We start from the raw sequence: 19,905 nt of genomic DNA, 5'->3' as shown, positions 1-19,905 counted from the left end.
GCAGTAAATACAATTGGAACTGGTATTAAGGAGATACGAGCAAGGAAACACTCTGTTCTTTGGGCTGAGATGGCATCTAGTGTATTAAGTGCTTCCGTTAACTGAGGGGGGGGTCAGGTTCTCTGGAGAAAAAGGGATTACCTTTAAACTGGAAACGGAAATTCAGAGTTGATGGGTCTAGATGCTACATTTTCATATGTAAATTATAACACTTATAATGAGTACAAATTAATTATACCACATATCATTTATTTCAATGTGAAAGATTAAAGTTTTCTGTGAATCACTTCATACCCCAGAGCTTTCTCATTAATGAAGGTAGAGACAGTATTTAGATGGAGTATGTACCGTTTGAAATTTTCTGCCTATAGGCAATGGAAGTGTGAATAATGGAGGTGCATTGTGGTCCTGACTGATATGTACACTTTACATACCTTCACCCCATATGCATGGTATTAATGTGACTGATTCATAGCACTGAGCTGCAAATGGTCTGTTTGCAAGCTGTGAAGACGGCAGACTTAGTTGTTTTTTGGAAGAGGTTAATTCAGAGCCCACATTGAGCTGCTGTCAGAACAGATGCATTCATCAAGAATATTCCCAGGAACTTCGACTTCACTTTGACCTGTTAAAATTTTGGACTTTGTTGCCTTGTGCGTGCACCCTGCTCATTTCACAGTACTGGCTTTTTGAGATTGTAGCAAGACACAATGGGGGATAGAGAGGGGTAGGTGAAAAAATAGTTGTACAGTGAGAGTTGAGGGCTTCTCATAGACATTGATGTCTTATTTCTGAGGCACAATAAGGTTTGAACTTTGCTTCATTCTCCAACATTACAACATTTAGTCTTTTTGCTGCAATGCAGTCCTGTTCTGTCTGGCTGTTGGTGCTTCAAGTTAATGGATTATAAAAGCAGCCCCAATTATCCCTTCAGACAGTTCTGTCAAAATTGTGTTTTGCAACCTAGAAATGCTGGGAAATAGAATCAGTGTTGCACATAACATATTTCTTTGTGTATTGTTTGTGAAAGCATAACTGAATGCACAAGGTAAACTTCCTATTACACAGTTTGCAATGAAAAGAGTCTCCCAATTTTGACTGTTCCTGCATGTTCAACACCGTGAGCAGAGTTAAGAGATACTGAGACAATTGTCCTCACAGTATATTGATATTCCAGCTAAGAAAACCAGTGTGTTTTCTAAATATTTCTCAAAATATTATTTTTTTTTAAAAAGCTATTGTCTGTATTCTAGTATGCATTCAATGTAATTAATTCCAAGAGGAAGGTGAGCTCTTTTTAGTTACATTTATTATGTGCTGAGTTTCTACCTGACGATCAATGTATTTGCAAGGTCAGCCCCATACGCCTTTTTTCTCTCGGTTTCCCTGTCTTGACCTGTCCCAAAAAATATTGCACAGTCCTCTTCAATACATCGGAGTGGTTTTGAATATTTTTGTTATTCGCAGGAAGTCCATACCCCTAATGCCCACGGATAACAAGGACTGCGTGTACTCAATTTTCTCCACCACAATATTTTAGTACTTTATTGAAATTACTTTCCATTATTGATTGGCAGCAAAATCACTGCGGTTCACATCAAAACAGCTTATATTTATATAACACCTTTAATGTAATGAACATTTTTAAACACTTCACAGGGCACTAAAAATCTAATATGACACTGAGGTACATAAGATATTAGATTAATGACCAAAATTTTGATCAAAAAAGTTTTGAAGGAGAAAAGGGAGATAGAGAGGCAAAGGGAGGGTATGGCAGAGTTTGGGCCCTAGGCAGTTGAAGACATGCCAACCAGTGATGGAGCTCGTAAAATTGGAGTTCACAAGAAATCAAAATACAGGAGCACACATACGGTGGAAAGGGTGCAGTTTGAGGAAACTACAGAGCTTCGGAGTGATTTGAAGACCAATATGAGAAGTTTATATCAAGACATTGCTTGACTGCAATTCCTAATGGGTCCAGAGGTGCATGGACATGTATGAATAGAGTCTGGAAATAATGAAAGCATGAATGAGGGATCAGAATCTTCCAGGCCTACTTCGGGCTTTTAGAACGGTGAACAGGGGAACTTAATTGGGCACAGGCAAAACTTCAGTTTCCCAATTGAGAGTTCAAGTTTTACAGTTACATTCTCAGAAATATTCAGGAAAATCAGATTTCCTGACTTCTTCCATTGGAATCTTGTTTAGCATTCATTACTTTGCATATCATGGACATGGAAGATATAGAACGTAGGGAAATAAATGGTGACATCTTGAAAAATGTCGATATTACAGAGGAAGAAGTGCTGGATGTCTTGAAATGCATAAAAGTGGATAAATCCCCAGGATCTGATCAGGTGTACCCTAGAATTCTGTGGGAAGCTAGAGAAGTGATAGTTGTGCCCTTTGCTGAGATATTTGTATCATTGATAGTCACAGTGAGGTGCTGGAAGACTGGAGATTGGCTAACGTGATGCCACTATTTAAGAAAGGTGGTAAGGACAAGCCAGGGAACTATAGACCAGTGAGCCTGATGTCGATGGTGGGCAAGTTGTTGCAGGGAATCCTGAGGGACAGGATGTACATGTATTTGGAAAGACAAGGACTGATTCGGGATAGTCAACATGGCTTCATGCATGGGAAATTATGTCTCACAAACTTGATTGACTTTTTTTGAAATAGTAACAAAGAGGATTGATGGGAGCAGGGCGGTTGATATGATCCATATGGACTTCAGTAAGGTGTTCGACAAGGTTCTCAATGGGAGACTGGTTAGCAAGTTTAGATCTCATGGAATACAGGGAGAACTCGCCATTTGGATACAGAACTAGCTCAAAGGTAGAAGGCAGAGGGTGGTGGAGGACAGTTGTTTTTCAGACTGGAGGCCTGTGACCAGTGGAGTGCTAAAAGGATCAGTACTGGGTCCACCACTATTCTTAATTTATATAAATGCGAGCATAAGAGGTATAGTTACAAAGTTTGCATATGACACCAAAATTGGAGGTGTAGTGGACAACGAAGAAGGTTACCTCAGATTACAACGGGATCTTGATCCGATGGGCCAAAGGGCTGAGGAGTTCAGGTGGAGTTTAATTTAGATAAATATGAGGTGCTGCAGTTTGGGAAAGCAAATCTTAGCAGGATCTATATGTTTAATGGTAAGGTCCTAGGGAATGTTGCTGAACAAAGAGACCTTGGAGTGCAGGTTAATAGCTCCTTGAAAGTGGAGTCGCAGGTAGATCGGATAGTGAAAAAGGCATTTGGTATGCTTTCCTTTATTGGTCAGAGTATTGAGTCCAGGAGTTGGGAGGTCATGTTGCGGCTGTACAGGACATTGGTTAGGCCACTGTTGGAATATTGCATGCAATTCTGGTCTCCTTCCTATCGGAAGGATGTTGTGAAACTTGAAAGGGTTCAGAAAAGATTTAGAAGGATGTTGCCAAGGTTGGAGGATTTGAGCTATAGGGAGAGGTTGAATAGGCTAGGGCTGTTTTCCCTGGAGCCAAGATCAGAATAGTGCTGGAAAAGCACAGCAGGTCAGACAGCATCCGAAGAGCAGGAAAATCGACATTTCAGGCAAAAGCCCTTCATCAGGAATCTGATCTCCAGCATCTGCAGTCCTCACTTCCACCTGTTTTCCCTAGAGCATCGGATACTGAGGGGTGACCTTATAGACGTTTATAAAATGATGAAGGGCTTGGATAGGATAAATAGACAAAGTCTTTTCCCTGGGATGGGGGAATCCAAAACTAGAGGGCATAGGATGAGAGGAGAAAGATATAAAAGAGACCTAAGGGGCAACTTTTTCACACAGAGGGTGGTATGTGTATGGAATGAGCTGCCAGAGGAAGTGGTGGAGGCTGGTACAATTGCAACATTTAAGAGGCATTTGGATGGGTATATGTATAGGAAAGGTTTGGAGGGATATGAGTCGGGTGCTGGCAGATAGGACTAGATTGGGTTGAGATATCTGGTCGGCATGGACTGGATGGACCAAAGGGTCTGTTTCCATGCTGTACATCTCTATGACTCTATGTGCAGGTTAGGTGAATTGGCCATTCTAAATTGCCCATAGTATTCAGGGATATGTAAGTTAAGTGCATTAGTCAGGGTTAAAAGTAGAGTAATAGGGTAGGGGAATGGGTTTGGGTATGTTACTCTTTGGAGGATCATTGTGGGCTTGTTGGGCTGAAGGGCCTACTTCCACACTGTAGAGATTCTATAAGCCAACATAACTCAAGCATTTCCTTTGTAAATGTTGATGTTGTTAGGAGCGAAATCCATGTTGATCAGTTCATGAATAATCTGTCTTATATAATTTTGTTTGTTGTTAAATACTTAATGTGAGGACTGGAGCCTGACTGGGTGAATACACCCTTCCAAGCAAGGCAGCCATACAGGCTGACGTAAACCTGACAGGGCCAGGCAAATGGGACTGCACTCTGACTACTCAAACGACAAATTTTGTGTTTGTGTTCTTGTTCCATGCAAGTCTTTGACAAATTGTATGATATATATGTCTCATATATTACTGCCTGATCAGTGCATGAGCTGCTGAGTGTTGTAGCTAGATTATGTTTTAAATGTAAACCTTGGCAGATATGAGTAGCAGCAGCACTGTGGTCCTGATAGTGCTGCATTGGTAACTGTACTGAAATGACTGACCTGAGGTATTTAATAGCCTGTTTGACTATCCTCTGCAGTAGCAGCTTTACAGTGCTACTGTCTGTCACTCCATAGAAGTATGGCAACATTGAATAGACAGTAGTACATACCCCTGCAGAACACAGCAGATCATTAATCCTCCTGCAGCACTGAAGCTGGGTTCTCTTGAGCTGACATGACCACCATAGCAACCTGTGACTCGTTTGTCTTCAGTCAGGAAAAAGAACCTGCCTCCTTTATTGAGCATCCTCCAGGAGAACCTCTAGCAAGGCATCGCTAAGGCATGAAGATAAATTTACCATAGTCTCTTGCATCCCGGTGTGTGAGGGTGATGAGCAGAATCACTCCTGCATTGCAGAGAGTGAAGTGCGGTCTGGGTAACTTGTAAATATTGTGCCTAAATTTTGGACTTCAAAGGTCCTGGCGAAGAACAGAATGTATTGTCAACCCCCACATGAAGATGTAATGAGTTGAGAAGAATATAATTGCTTTGGAAAACACAATTCATCCATGACTAGAAGTTCCACTCACTTTTGTGTCTTTTCACCCTTCGCCTCAAAGAGAGATTTTTGTCTGGGGTAGCAGCACCAGGTGAGCTGAACCGTTGCAACATTTTTATCTGACTGTTAACAGGACTGTGTTTCCTGCAACAAATCTAATCTAATCTGACACAGCCTTCTTACTGTAAATGGCCTTGCAGTTTAGTATAACCCTTTAAAAACTATGCAGGGCTAAAGAGTTGAGTATACTATATTGTCAAAATAACACAGCATTTCAGAGTCTCATATTTGCAAAAATATTTAATATGTTTTATAGCAAATAGCTACTGATTTCATGGGTATGAATACTCAAGCTCCATTCGTGGGTTGGGTATTTAATAAAGTGGGATGGCACGGTGCCTGAACCCTGCTGCCTCCCCAGTTCTATCAGAATTGAGTTAGTGATGGGAAGGCCATGGTTGGACTTATTGTCATCCTGCCACCTGAGGACAGTGAGCCCTTAGTGAGTGTTAGCCTGCAGCTGGAATCGACTGTGATAGATTTGTCAATCAGCATGCCCAACAGGTAAAATTGTGCTGCTTGTTTATGGTGTCTCATGGAGGTGGGGTCCCATGTTCCACTTAATTTCTGATAACAAGGATGTTTGAAAGGAAAGGCTGCTAAGAACCACCCAGCTACCCCAGCTTCTAATACCTCTGACAACTCTTCCCATCCCATCAGAATTTTTCCTTCCTTAACTGACCATTGCTTCCTGTACCTTATTCGATATTGTTGCAGCCAAAGCCTCCACAGTGCTGCTGCTATTCAAATGAGCCACTAGCCAATCATTGGTTAGCAGTTATAAGTAGGCAAGATTTCTGCCTTCTCTTTGTCCTTGATCACAGGAGAGGCCTAACACTAGCTACTTATTTGCCTGGATAGCATTCAATATTGTTTGGCATTCCTGGACAAGTCAATGGCAGTCTCTCATTGACTATGCAGCCACCAAGTCCATGACACCTCTATGAACCTCACTTACAGCTTCTGATTTGCTAAAATATAGAGGTCGGTGGTGTGATGGCTTTTGACCCAGAAGCAATAGAATAAAGAAAATTTTATAGTTTTTGAAAGATCTATGGAATCTGCAATTTTTTTGAATATTTGAGTTTTCAACAATTGTAATTTTTTTATAATAAGAAATACTGGTCCATTTAACCTTGTGAACTTTGATTTGGAAGCAGTACCAATATGTAGAAAGTTAAGATCTGGGCATCGTGTGGTTGCATACTGATAAGTGCTATAAATAGTTTAGCTAGAGTGTTGAGGCCCACACACTGCTGCAAGAAGAAAATGGGTAGGAAGAAAGGGAACACACTGCATTCTTTTGACAAGATGCAATTATACTTGGGAAGGGGTCAGTTTTTCTGTTTGACAGAATGATAGGTGCTCATGATGGCCATGCGCAAACTGACTGAATGGGCTCTAAAACCTAGAAAGCTCTGCGAATAGTTGTTGAAGAGCTGCCAAACCAACAACTGGGGTGTTGTTGTTTATCAGTTGAAAAGGAGAGAAGTCTCATAGAATTGTGACATTTGCGTGACATATCTTTTGGATTTACAAGGATGTTGCCAGACTTGGAGGATTTGAGCTGAATAGGCTGGGGTGTTTTCCTGGGCCATCGGGTGGTTGGCATGGCGAGGGGTAGAACTGGTGGCTGGGGAATGCAGCCTGTTGGGTGCGGAAGCAGTGGCTTTGTTTCTTCTTGCCATTTCGGGGATATCTAGCAAGCTCAGACTATATAGATAAGAAAGGAATTAGTTCATAAAGTAAAAACAGAGTATAAGAGAAACTCAGCAGGCCTGCCAGCATCTGGGGAGAGAGAGAAACCGAGTTAAGATTCGGGTCTGGTATGACTCTTCAGACCTCCAACATCAGTATATTGCTTTGATTTAATTAGTTTCTGGGACACTGGTACCAGTCCTGAACTAAGTAGGATTTGTACTGATGGCCCAGGCTCCACATGAGCATTGTTGGGTCTAGTTCTAGCCAATGATATAACTAGGGAAATAGAGAGGATTTCAACTGAATAGAGGGACAAGGGATTAAATATTGTGTTACGAGATGTGCTGTTAGGAAGGATATGTTTTGCCATGTCTCTTTTTCAACACAAGTGTTATAAACTTGGAGAAGGGTTGTCTGCTCTGAGCCCATTAATGTAGCTAGCTTTTAAAAGTTGGAGCAATAGTAGTTTCTGTACCTAGATATCTTTGTACCTAAGATGGTATCGTAAGTGATAACTTGTGAAATTTTCTCTTTACTTATAGTAAGTTGCTTCAGTGCAGTTGTACGTTGGTTAGTTCAGTTATCTGGACAGCAGGTTTGTGATGCAGAATGACACCAACAGCGCACATTCAATTCCTATATTGACTGAGGTCACCATGAGGTCATCTTCTCAATCTTAATTCTTGCCTAACACACGGTGGCCTTCGGGTTAAATCATCACCAGTCATCTCTTTCTACTGAGACAGCAGTCCTGTGCTCCTCTGGGTACTATGGTGACTTTACCTTTACCTTTATGAACTTCAATGGATTATTAAGACAATTAATAAACTTGTGTCTTTTTAGATTACACAAGTGGTAAAGCTCCAAAGTAGTATCATGCTGCCACATTGTTCAGTTAGCATCTCCATCTTACAGTCACAGAAGGTTAGCTCAGCAGTCTCCCATTGCTTCCTCATCCTTAAATCTTTAGCACGAACCCATGTTACCATGGAGAATGACAGTTGCTTGAACCTCTCTGCAACTGGTGGCACTGTGTTTACAGTTTCTGATATTTACCAGCTGTTAACTTTTGGATAGGAATGGTCTGTCCTTTAATTTGTGCAGTTGGTGGTTGAGAGGAGGTCCTTGTAATTTCACTGGGGACCTTGCCTGATACCAGTCAACTAAACAAAACGTACGCTTGTAAAACAAAAAGGTTCTCAAACTTTTGAGTGTACTATCACTGTAGGTGAAAAAAGCAATTGCAAATTGCTCCTCATCAGTACAAGACAGAAATAAAACTTTGCTTCTCTCTTCCTGCTTACTTTTAACTTGTGTTCACTTCAGCTTTTACCTCTCTCTTGTTTGTGTCTTTGCATCTCTGAGATGGTCATAGAGATGGTGTGCAGCACAGAAACAGATCCTTGGGTCCAACTCGTCCAGGCCGACCAGATATCCTAAATAAATCTAGTCCCATTTACCAGTATTTGACCCATATTCCTCTAAACCCTTCCTATTCATGTACCCAGCCAGATGCCTTTTAAATGTTATAATTGTACCAGCCTCCAGCATTTCCTCTGGCAGCTCGTTCCATACAAGCACCACCATCTGCGTGGAAAAAGTTGCCTCTTTGGTCTCTTTTAAATCTTTCCCCTCAGATTTCCAACTTCCACATGTTTTGCTTTACTTCTGACTGCAAAAATAGTGGTTTTTGAAAATCTCTGACATCAAAAAACAGTTTGTTTAGGTCATGACATGAAAGTAATCTATCCACAAAATAGTTTTGACCAGAATTCTTCCATTACCATTTATTGCAAGTAGATGCATATAGAATAGGTTCTATGGTTCACAATCTCTAATCTTCCTTCATTATGCATGTTAAATCAGGAATGGTAATAGCCTTGAGACCATTTAGTTTTTTTTAAAAAATATATTTTTAAAACTAAACTTAGACTATTATAATTTGACAAAGTGTTCTGAGATTTGCTGTCCCTGTGAATGATTTAAATATTTTCTTCTGCCTACTTAGTATGGTTTTACAAAGTGAGTTTATATTCCTCCAGAGAAAGTTGAAATGTTGTTCTGTTGCCAGCATTAAGATGTTCCATAATCAGTAAATTATTGGTTTCCTTTCAGCAGTGATGATCTAATGTTTGATAAATGAATTAATGACTACATTTTAGCCAAAGTATTTCTAATAGGAAATGTATGTAGGCTTTTTTTTGCTAATTGTGAGAATATGCCTTTTCATTGAGTGTCAATGCTGTTTACTACTTCTGGCATTCTTAAAGCTTTCTGGCAGCTTTACATGCTTGTGAATGCTCTCAGCCACATGTAAGAGTCAGCTCTTACAAGTTCGTTTCCTTCAAACACTCAACATTCTTGATGTCTGAAACATGTTTTACTTTCTATGAATCATAGTCTCTGGACTGTTTCTGGACTTGAAACACTTTGACCAGAGTTGCCCATCAGTACACTAGGGAACGCTATATTTCATTGTTATCTTAAATTTTTCTTTAAATGCATTTATTACTTTCAAAATGTTGCGTCCCTACCTGAAATTCAGGCTTTACCATTTATTCCTTTTGTTCATTGTATTTATGTTTTTGTTATCGGTAGCAGTGCAGTAGTACTATTAGGCATGTAATGGAAATGTGCTTCATTTTGTTTCTCTATTGGCTTCAGTAACTTAGTTTTGAATCACCAAATTATCGTACATTAAAATGATGAAAAGGACTTCAGGTAACCCAAAAATAAGTTTTAGAGAAGACCTCGTACCTTTTGCTTTTAGGAAAAAGGTACAAGGTGCAGCCCAACAGATTTTTCTTTCTTTAACAAAAATTGTAAAGTTACAAATGGGTTTAATGGACTGCATCTAAATTGCTTGGTAATTTAAAGAGTGGTTATGACGAGTTGGTGGAATTTTGCAAAGGTGGGTGTTGTCTTCCAATGTAACACACACTGTGTGACTTTCTTACCCTTTGTTATTTCCCATTAACTCTACTACAAATAGTTGTTTGAATTACTCTCAAGAATAGCTTAATCCACCTGAAATGTTTTTTTATCACATCAGCAAATAATTTTTGGTCCTCCTAAAAGCCTGAATTGTGAATCACAGAATTGTTATGATGCAGAAAACAATTAGGTCACTGTACCTGTACCAGCTTTTAAAACAATCATCATTACTTAGTGCCAGTCTTCTGCTTTATCCCCAAATTCTTGCACACTTTTTCTCCAAATAATCATCCAATTCTCTCTCGAATGCATCTACCGAATCAGCTTTTACCACATTTCCAAGCAGTGCATTCCAATCCCTAACCATTTGCTGTGTGGAAATGTGTTTTCTTACCTCACCCTTATTACCTTTGTACATCACTTTAAATCTATTCTTGTTCCTTTTACTGACCTATCTACTCTGTAGCAAGTGTCTGAAACAAGTTCAACATCACCCCCTTGGTATTGTGCACTGTGCCTTTATTAATAAAATTGAGGATACTGTATGCTGTCCACCTATCCTGCCATCTTCAAAAATCTGTGTACATATACACCCAGATCCCTCTGCTCTTGCACCCCCTTTAGAATGGTACCACATATATTATCTCCATGTTCTTCCAATCTAATCGTGTAGCCTCACACTTCTCTGCTTAGACCTCATCTGTCACTTTTCCATCCACTCCACCAACCTTGTCAATGTCCTTTCCGAGTTTTACACTGTTGGCTTCAGTTTATAATTCTTCCGAGTTTCATGTCATTTGCAAACTTTGAATCTAACCCTTCACTGATGGTCTTTCGTGTCTGTGCAAATTTTGATGAATACAAATAAACAAAGTATTTCTGCACAATAAAAGTAGAGATGTAATTTAGCCAGTTGTGGAATGAATAGTAAATATGTTTGATAGAAATCGGAAGATACTTCAACAGGGACATTATACAAATGTTCGATGAATAGGGAAGTACATCTAATATATTTAAGAGGAAGAATCTTGTCATCATTGTAATTATATCAAGATTTTAATCTTTGTTCATTCTTCTCCACCTACAGTGATGAAAGTCGATATAGGCACAGAGATTATTCATCTGATAAAAGCTATGATCGTGATTACCATCATCGGGACAAGGTCAGCAGGGATAAAGAGGATCGGCATAAAGAGCGCCGACACCGGGACAAAGAAGAAGGCAGACACAAATCTTCCCGAAGGTAACAAAATTTATTGCTTCTAGTAAAGCTACGTATATTTTTCATTTCTTTAAAATGAAGCCATACTCCTTTTACACCACCTGTGTTATGATGTATCAAGGGATCAAACAGCAACAATGATGCTAAAATACAGATTCACATCTATCTTACCATTCTTTTTGTGCTGATAAAGGCGAGGGATGTTGATGACAAAGCTGAACCCTTCCCACTTGAAGGATTGTTAAACCAGTCACAATACCAGAAGGTGAAAATGGACTTATTATAATGACCGTTACCAGGGAAAGACACGAAGAAAATTGTTAGAATTAAAACAATTCAGAGAATCAGAAGAGGGGGCTAATGAGAATGTATGTGCATTGGTTTTAACTTTTCAAATTCCAGAAATGCTCCTCCAGATTGGTACAAGGCAAATGTTACTCCCCCATTCAAGAAAGAAGGGAAGCAGTTTAGCTACCTTGTAGTTTTATGCTTTCTAAAAATGCTAGAATCTATGAGTAATGAGGTTATAGAAGCACTTAGAAAATCTTAATGCAGAGCTAGTACAGTTTTGGGAAAGGGAAGGTATGTTTGACTAATTTGTTGGAGTTGTTTGAGAAAGTTACAAGCATCATAGACAAAGAAGAATCCATAGTTATATAGCCCTTATTTCTTGAAGGTATTCAAGGTGTCACATCAGAGGTTACTATGCAAGTGTTCATGATCTTAAGGAGTAAATTAAGAGGATGTGTAGAAAGGATTAAATGGCTTAAAGGAAGCACAGGTTAGTTTTTAGATTGGAATGATGTAATGCGTGGAGTGCCAGGGATCAGTCTTTGGGCCTCCACCACTTACAACTTATTAAATTAGATTCCCTACAGTGTGGAAATAGGCCATTTGGCCCAACAAGTCCACACTGACCTTCTGAAGAGTAACAAACTCAGATCCATTTCCCTCTGACTAATGCACCTAACACTATGGGCAATTTAGCATGGCTAATTCACCTGACCTACACATCTTTGGACTGTGGGAGGAAACCGGAGCACCAGGAGGAAAGCCACGCAGACGCAGGGAGAATGTGCAAACTCCACACAGACTGTCACCTGAAGCTGGAATTGAGCCTGGGTCCCTGGTACTGTGAGGCTGCCTTGCCAACCACTGTGCCATCCCAATTATATTTTGCCCCAATAAATGCCCCCCCCATTTATATCTTGGATGACTTGGATAAGAAACCAAATATATGTTACTAAATTTGCTACTTGATGCAAAGATAGGTTAAAAAAAGATCAGTATGAACAGGATCTAAAGTCTGCAAAGGGTAGATTATAGATACATTAGGTCATCAGAGGAAATTTGGTAGATGAAATATAAGAGGAAAATGTGAGCTTGTCCACTTTGGCTGAAGGAATAGAATTAGCATATTATGGAATATTAGAATATAGATGTTTTGCTACACTTGTACAGAGCATTGGTTAAGCCATATCTGGAGTACTATTAAAGTTTATATTCCTTATTTGAAAAAAGGGTGCAGATTTATTGAAAGCAATTTGGAGAAGATTTACTTGATTGATATCTAGGATAGGGATTACATTGAGGAAATGTTGGACAGGTTAGGCTGTATCTATTGGAGATTAAATGAATGGGAGGTGATCTTACTGAGTCCTACAAGATCTTGAGAGCACTTGACAGGGTGGATGCTGAAAGGATGTTTACCCTTGTGGGAGAGACTGACTGGGAAAATGCAGTTTTGAAACTGAGATTGAGAAAAATATTTTCTGAGAGTCATGAGTCTTTGGCAATTCTTTTACCCCAGATAGCAGGGTGAGTTGATATTTTTAAGGAAGATGAAGATTTTTGACTACATGGGGAACCTAAGGTTTTTGGGGTAATTGGGAATGTGGCATTGGTTTGTGGCCTCAAACAGCTTGTTCAATGGAGGAGTAGGCTAGAGGGGCCAAATGGCCTACTTCTGCTCCTAATTGTTTCTTTTTGTAGGTTCATATGTTTGTCCGAACCAAACATCCTGGCTGAGTGCGAGCCTTGCTAAAGCACACAACTATAAAATTGCACCATTTCTTCATTTCCTACCAAAACTAATGAATAAAGTGGTAGTTTTTCAAAATTAATTCTACATGGTTGATGGATTTTCAAGAAGAATTGGATCACAGAGTGCCCAAGCTCACTGCAGTGAAGGTGAATTTAAACAGCAAGAGCGCCTTTTAACTGTTTGTTAAAGCTAAATTTGAATCCAGGTTTCCCCCATCAAAAGGCCACTTATACTCCACTACATTGATTAATTCCCCAAAGTTGTGTAGTATGTCTGAGAAAATTGTAGGCAATATGATAGGATTTTCTAATTGCTTGTAAACCTGTGAAAATGTTCCTAACTTGCAGCTTGAATTTGAAATTTGTATTTTATTCAATCAGTTACTTAGTTTGAACCATGTTCCACACCGTCTAGTTCTAAATTTTTTTGTTGTCTATAATCTGAAATCTGTGGATTTGAAAAGCTATCCTAACATCTTGTAGAGATTCTGATCTGTGAAAAGTGATTTGGGAAATAGATGTTGCTTATAACAGACCAGTGACAGTAACAATTGCTCTTCCATAGCAGCAGCAGACGGCGCCATGATAGTGAAGAGGTGGATGGCCATAAACGACACAAACACAAGAAATCTAAACGAAGCAAGGAAGATAAAGAAGCCAGTGAGGAAATTTCCCAGGAACCAGAGCCCAGTGAGGCTGCTAGCAGTAATTAAATCTCTGGTTTCTTACCTATTGGTTATAATGCTGAGGTTGGAATGGAAAATATTGGAAATGCTTGAAATTCGTTCAGGTAATGGTGATCTACTAAATAGAATTTCTGCAGAAGTCAGAAATTCATAATTATTTCAAAGGACTGTTGAAGTGGTGGTGCTTTTTAGCATCTACTATGTTATTAAAACATAATTACAATGCTTGTATTAGTTTATTGAAGATTAATAAAATTTGTTTTTTTTTGTTTAAAAGTTGGTCGTTGTACTTTTAACAACTGTAAATAGGAGACCTAGTATTTCTGAAGATTCTACACAGGAGACTTCTATTTTACAGTACCAGTCATTAAGTATGCTTGTTATTTGTCCTTGCTGGATTCTTATTTTCTCCAAATATATTTGTGTGGGATCTGAACCCAGCCATAATAGTACTTTTTTTATTTCATGCAAGCTGATTAAGTAAATATGAAGATATTGCACTTCCTGTTTTTGGGCAGACTTCTTTTACCTGTTTGTTAAAGCTAAATTTGAATCCAGGTTTCCCCCATCAAAAGGCCACTTATACTCCACTACATTTCAGTATGCATCTGAAATCTCTCTGACTTAATGTATGTATTACACCTGTTCTGTTGAACTGAGGAGTCAGTACTACATAAGCATCAATGAATATCTGAACTTGTTTCCTTAAAGTACAAGTTGATTATGGCCACCATATTTGCAGCATAGGTGCTTCAGATATTTCAAAAGAGTTAATTAAGATGTGGTACGATTTACTCAAGCTATTCTTTCAGCTTTTTTTTTGTAAATAAGAAACATACTCATTATTGGTCATTGACATCTGATTTTACTGAAAGTTTGCTATAACATTTGACGTATCAGTTTAAGAAAATCCATTCACCAAAACTTGTGTATATTTCAATCCCTTTTCAACTAGATTAAAATTGGATGAACAAGATGCATTTGAGTTCCTTAATCAATTTTAAATATCCAACGCCTATGAGTGCTTAAACTACGACTTTTTTTCAGAAAATATAATTTAAATATCAAAGAAACTTCAGAAAATGCAAAGTAAGCTTTATAACTTATCAGAGATATATAAAGCCATTTCAGTGTTATTGCTTCTATGCTGAATTAGTAGCCTTTTATTTAGTTCTTTTCATGACAAGTTGGTATAACATAATCTATAAGTGGCTGCCAGGCCAGGACACCACAGTGAGTATAACCTTTCCTCTCGCTTCCTTGAGCATCTTCACTAGACATGGATGACTAATTCCTGACGTACTCTTTCCATTGACGGCCAAAATCATATCTCCACACCTGTAATGACAAAATAGTATGAGTCATGCACTTTAAATAAATGTATAGTAATTAACCAAATCAGTCACAAACCAACAATTTCAGTGGATATTGCTTCCCCATAGTACATATGTTTCCAGTTCTGATAAGGAGGTAAATTTTCTAGGTTGTCAAATTAGGTGTATGTGCCTTAAAGCAAATGATTGAAGAGAGCACTCGTGCATATCTCTACCACACTATTAATTCTTTATGATGTAGCTAGTCCTTAAACATTGTCCTGGGCTGATGCTCTGTAACTTGTGTTTAAAAAATATTCTTCCATTTGCATCTCCATCTCTGTGACAAGGACTTTCCAACAACATATTTTGAGAGCAATGACAATATCTGACACAGCGGTTGAGACAATCGACAACATTCTAGATAATACAACCCACAATATAATCTTCAAAATAAATCAGTTTCCCCTATTTCATAATGTTAAGGGATCTTTTAAATAGTTCCAGGATCTAGATCTGCATGCTGCTTAAAAATACATCAATCTTCCTTGAGTCTCTCTGTCTATTAAGTTTAGTTGAAATCCACCTATTACATGTTGAGGTGCTTTGTTTATGGATAAATAAATTAACAGGCAAGGGGGAAGATATTACTACTTTACACCTTCAGTGTTGGAGGTACTACAACAGTGTTGAGAATCCATCTACGTTCTACTGTGTACCCCTCTTTCATTTCAGCATATCACTGTTCTAATTGTTAGACAGGCCACTTGGACTTAATCATGATTATAGTTATCCATGCAATGCCTCACTTAATGGAATTTGGAATGTTGCCAATCTAAACTTGAGGTTTAGTAAAGGGGTGTAAATACTGATGATTAAAATTCCAACTATAAAATCACATGGTGTTCATGTTAATAAATGCACACATTCAATTTCTCAAAGGTGCTGAGTGCTGTTAAGCTGAATTAAGTTTAAGAATAGATGCTGCTGAGTTAGATTAATTACCTCATTTTAGATACAAATTTAATATTTCCTTCCAACCTTTTCCTTCAGAATGGCCATTGTATTTTTTTTAAATTTCATCATGAGATGGTGGGCATTGCTAGCTAGGCCAGCATTATTACCCATCCCTAATTGCAGAATCAACCATGTGTAGATCAGCCAGGTGTACATTTTTCTTCCTTAAAGCAATCAGAAGGGTTTTTACAGCAATTAGCAGTGATTACCTGGTTTCCATTAGCAAGCTTGTTATTCCAGATTTCTTATTTAGTTTTGAATTTGTATTTAATAATACAATTGAGGTGTTCTAGATCAGTAGCTAAACTTGGATCCAACAATCTTCTCCAGTTCCTCGATTACTTTTGTCACTAAGCAAATTTTTTTTCCTCTTGCATTGTTCTTTTCTTGATACACGCACTTGTAGTTTCGGAAAATAATTGAACAGAGTAATTTATTTAACCACAAAATTGTACGTTTTCTTACAATGTAGAATTACTTTTGCTACATTCTTTTGGAGCTGCATATCTCATTATTAGAAATATTCTGCCAGTTTGATGTCATTTAGTGTCATAGTGGCTCAGTGACAACATTTGAAAATGATGCAGAAAGCAATTTGATTCAGGCAGTGTTGTAAAACTAGAGAGATTTATTTTTCTTTGCCTGGTGCTGAAGTCAATGAATTTTAAGATCAGATAGGATATATAAAGAAGTGAATGATTCACTGTGGTCCATTTTACAAGATCCAAGTTTGAACTTGCACCAGAAAGCATAGACTTATCCCACTCGAACTAGATACCATGAGGTAAGTTAAGTAGTCCTTAAGAGTCACGCATCATCCTTAAGCTAAGTTGTCTACTGAGTTTTTGTCTTCTATTCAGGTAAACCTAAGATTCCACGATACTATTGGAATAGGAAATACTTTTTATCCTGGTATCCTTACTAACCTTCAACCCTCGTCCATAATAAGACCATAAGACATAGGAGTAGAAGTAAGGCCATTCGGCCCATCGAGTTCACTCCGCCATTCAATCATGGCTGATGGGCATTTCAACTCCACTTACCAGCATTCTCCCCGTAGCCCTTAATTTTTTGTAAAATTCCTTGTGACATCAAGAATTTATCAATCACCAAAAAGCTCTCTGATAATGATGCAATGGATAATTTGTGGGGCCTAGCTGAGTGCAAATTAACCCTTTTATTACTTTAAGTTATAGGCAAATATATTTGCTGTGAAACACTTAGGAATGTTCTGTGAATATGAAGGGTGTTAATTTATTTTTTTCCTTTTTACCTCTAAATGAGCAATATCAGATGACATCTCCAGTACCTTTGCTTTTGTATGGTATTTATGACAATATTTTTTCTTAAAGACCTAGAAAACTAGTCTACACCTTAGATACAAATCTGTGCAGAAGAAGAAACTATTCTCCCACTGTCCACTTCATAGCCCTGTATCTAAAACAGCTCCATTGAATCTTATCTTTTAAACATTTCAGTTTCTTCCAAATATCTCACCCATTCATATGAAAATGAATGGTGTGCCACAGATCAGTGCTGGGGCCACAATTATACCTAGTATATATTAATAACTTGGCTGAGAAAAGTGAATGTACAATAGCCAAATTTGTCAATGACGAATAGATGAGAAGGCATGTGGTGAAATTGACACAGTCTGCAGAGGGATATGTAAGTAGGTTTTTTTTAAAATTCACCATTGGGATGTGGACATTGCTGACTGACCAGCATTTATTGCCTGTCCCTACTTGTCTTTGCAAAGGTGGTGGTGAGCTGTCTGTAAGGTATCATTCCATGGGTATGACTGTGTCAGGCTATTGCTTGACTAGTCTGTGAGACAGGGTTTGGATTAGAGTGGTGCTGGAAAAGCACAGCAGGCCAGGCAGCATCCGAGGAGCAGGAAAGTCGACATTTCGGGCAAAAGCCCTTCAGCAGGGCTGAAGGCAGGGAGCCTTCAGGGTGGAGAGATAAATGGGAGGGGGATGCGGCTGGGGAGAAGGTAGCAAAGAGTACAATAGATGAATAGGGGTGGGAATGAAGGTGATAGGTTAGAGAGGAGGGTGGAGTGGATAGGTGGGAAGGAAGATTGACAGGTAGGACAGGTCATGAGGATGGTGCTGAGCTGGAAGGTTGGAACAGGGGTAAGGTGGGGGGGAGCAGAAATGAGGAAATTGATGAAGTCTACATTGATGCCCTGGGGTTGAAGTGTTCAGAGGCGGAAGATGAGGCGTTCTTCCTCCAGGCGTCTGGTGGTGAGGGAGCAGCGGTGAAGGAGGCCCAGGACTTCCATGTCCTCAGCAGAGTGGGAGGGGGAGTTGAAATGTTGGGCCACGAGGCGGTGGGCTAATTGGTGCGGGTGTCCTGGGGATGTTTCCTAAATCGCTCTGTGAGAAGGCGTCCAGTCTCCCCAATGTAGAGGAGACCGCATCGGGAGCAATGGCTACAATAAATGATATTGGTGGATGTGCTGGTGGAACTTTGATGGATGTGGAAGGCTCCTTTGGGGCCTTGGACGGAGGTGAGGCGGGAGGTGTGGGCACAGATTTTGCAATTCCTGTGGTGGCAGGGGAAGGGGCCAGGAGAGGAAGGCATGGACCTGGCCAGGTAGTCACAGACGGAATGGCCTTTACGGAAAGGGGTGGGGAGGGAAATATATCCCTGGTGGTGGGTCCATTTGGAGGTGGCAGAAATGTCGGTGGATGATGCGGTTAATACGAAGGTTAGTAGGTTGGAAGGTGAGGACTGGTGGGGTGGGGGTTCTGTTCTTGTTGCAATTGGACAGTTCTCCCAATTCTGGTACTAGCCCCCACATCTCAGTAAGGAGGACTTTGCAGGGTTACAGTGCTTTTTTTTCTACTTCCAAGGTGAATGCCAGTGGTCTATCTGGTTTTATTGCTTTGTTGAGACTTTGTAGCGCCTGAACTGCTTGCTCTGTCTTTCAATACTGCAATTGAGAGTAAATCACATTACTGTGGGTATGAAGTCACATGGAAGCCAGACCAGGTGAGGACAGCAGATTTCCTTCCCAGATGGGATACACGGTCATCAATAGATTCTCAATTCCATCTACAGTGGCTGAATTTGAACCGATACCTTTTAAGGAGTTTCTGGATTTGTGGTCTAACTGTAATACCACTAGGCCATTGCCTCCCCTCCATATGTCAGGTACATATAATTATTAGGCAACTTACTGCAATTTAGCACTGGAATGTAACCTTCACCATTGTGCTGGAGTTGAGCATCTTCAGGAGTAGAAGGAGAGGGGTTTTGGCTGTTTTGCCTGGTGAGTAGAATTTATGACACTTTTCTGCTGAAGTCTGAAAATAAGAGTCTTCAGTTTGTGCTTGGGTTCAGTCTTTTTTAAAAAGGGCTTGCTAGGTTTGATACTGATATTAGTGTGTAATGAACTGGAAACAGTACAATCAAGTGTTCAGAATTGGTATTATTCAAGTACAAACAGCGGGAATCCTAGAGTGATTTAATTAACAAAATAGGGATGACCAGTCCGGTGATGCTGCAGCATATGGGAAGCTGCTGGCCTCCAAGGTGTTCGACAGTCAACACATCACTTGCAGCTAAAACAACTTCTGCTCCAAGCTGCTGACACTGCACCACTTCACGTGGGGAAAGTTACCTGGACATTGATCCAATAGGCGGCCACACCCCTTGGATTAGAAACTTCAAACTATGATCAAGGATAGGAGTCTGAATTGTAGTTGAGACAGGTGTGGTGAATCAGGGGGCAGTGCTCAGAAATTTAAAAA

The 19,905-nt window shown here is 39.5% G+C and overlaps 2 protein-coding genes across 4 annotated transcripts in view; one reads left to right on the top strand and one right to left on the bottom strand.

Moving 5' to 3' along the window:
- The window catches only part of fip1l1a (FIP1 like 1a (S. cerevisiae)), a 99,668-nt gene extending 85,602 nt beyond the window's left edge, over positions 1–14,066 (top strand). The window contains exons 15-16 of one of the 2 annotated variants that reach the window (XM_060824210.1): positions 10,951–11,106; positions 13,697–14,066. In XM_060824210.1, the coding sequence (XP_060680193.1) occupies positions 10,951–11,106; positions 13,697–13,841 (301 nt within the window). In that variant the 3' untranslated portion in view covers positions 13,842–14,066. Of the gene's footprint in view, positions 1–10,950; positions 11,107–13,693 lie in introns of both variants that reach the window. The other variant, XM_060824200.1, reaches the window with a different exon arrangement.
- A 602-nt stretch (positions 14,067–14,668) lies between these two features.
- Positions 14,669–19,905, bottom strand: part of lnx1 (ligand of numb-protein X 1) — a 199,443-nt gene continuing 194,206 nt past the window's right edge. For both annotated transcript variants that reach the window (XM_060824180.1, XM_060824188.1), the window contains exon 11: positions 14,669–15,152. In XM_060824180.1, the coding sequence (XP_060680163.1) occupies positions 15,017–15,152 (136 nt within the window). In that variant the 3' untranslated portion in view covers positions 14,669–15,016. The remainder of the gene's footprint in view (positions 15,153–19,905) is intronic.

This window comes from Hemiscyllium ocellatum, chromosome 1, assembly GCF_020745735.1.
Source record: "Hemiscyllium ocellatum isolate sHemOce1 chromosome 1, sHemOce1.pat.X.cur, whole genome shotgun sequence".
Taxonomy (NCBI): Eukaryota; Metazoa; Chordata; class Chondrichthyes; order Orectolobiformes; family Hemiscylliidae; genus Hemiscyllium; species Hemiscyllium ocellatum.
Note: the sequence above shows the minus strand (reverse complement) of the source record. Positions and strands in the feature narration are given on the sequence as shown.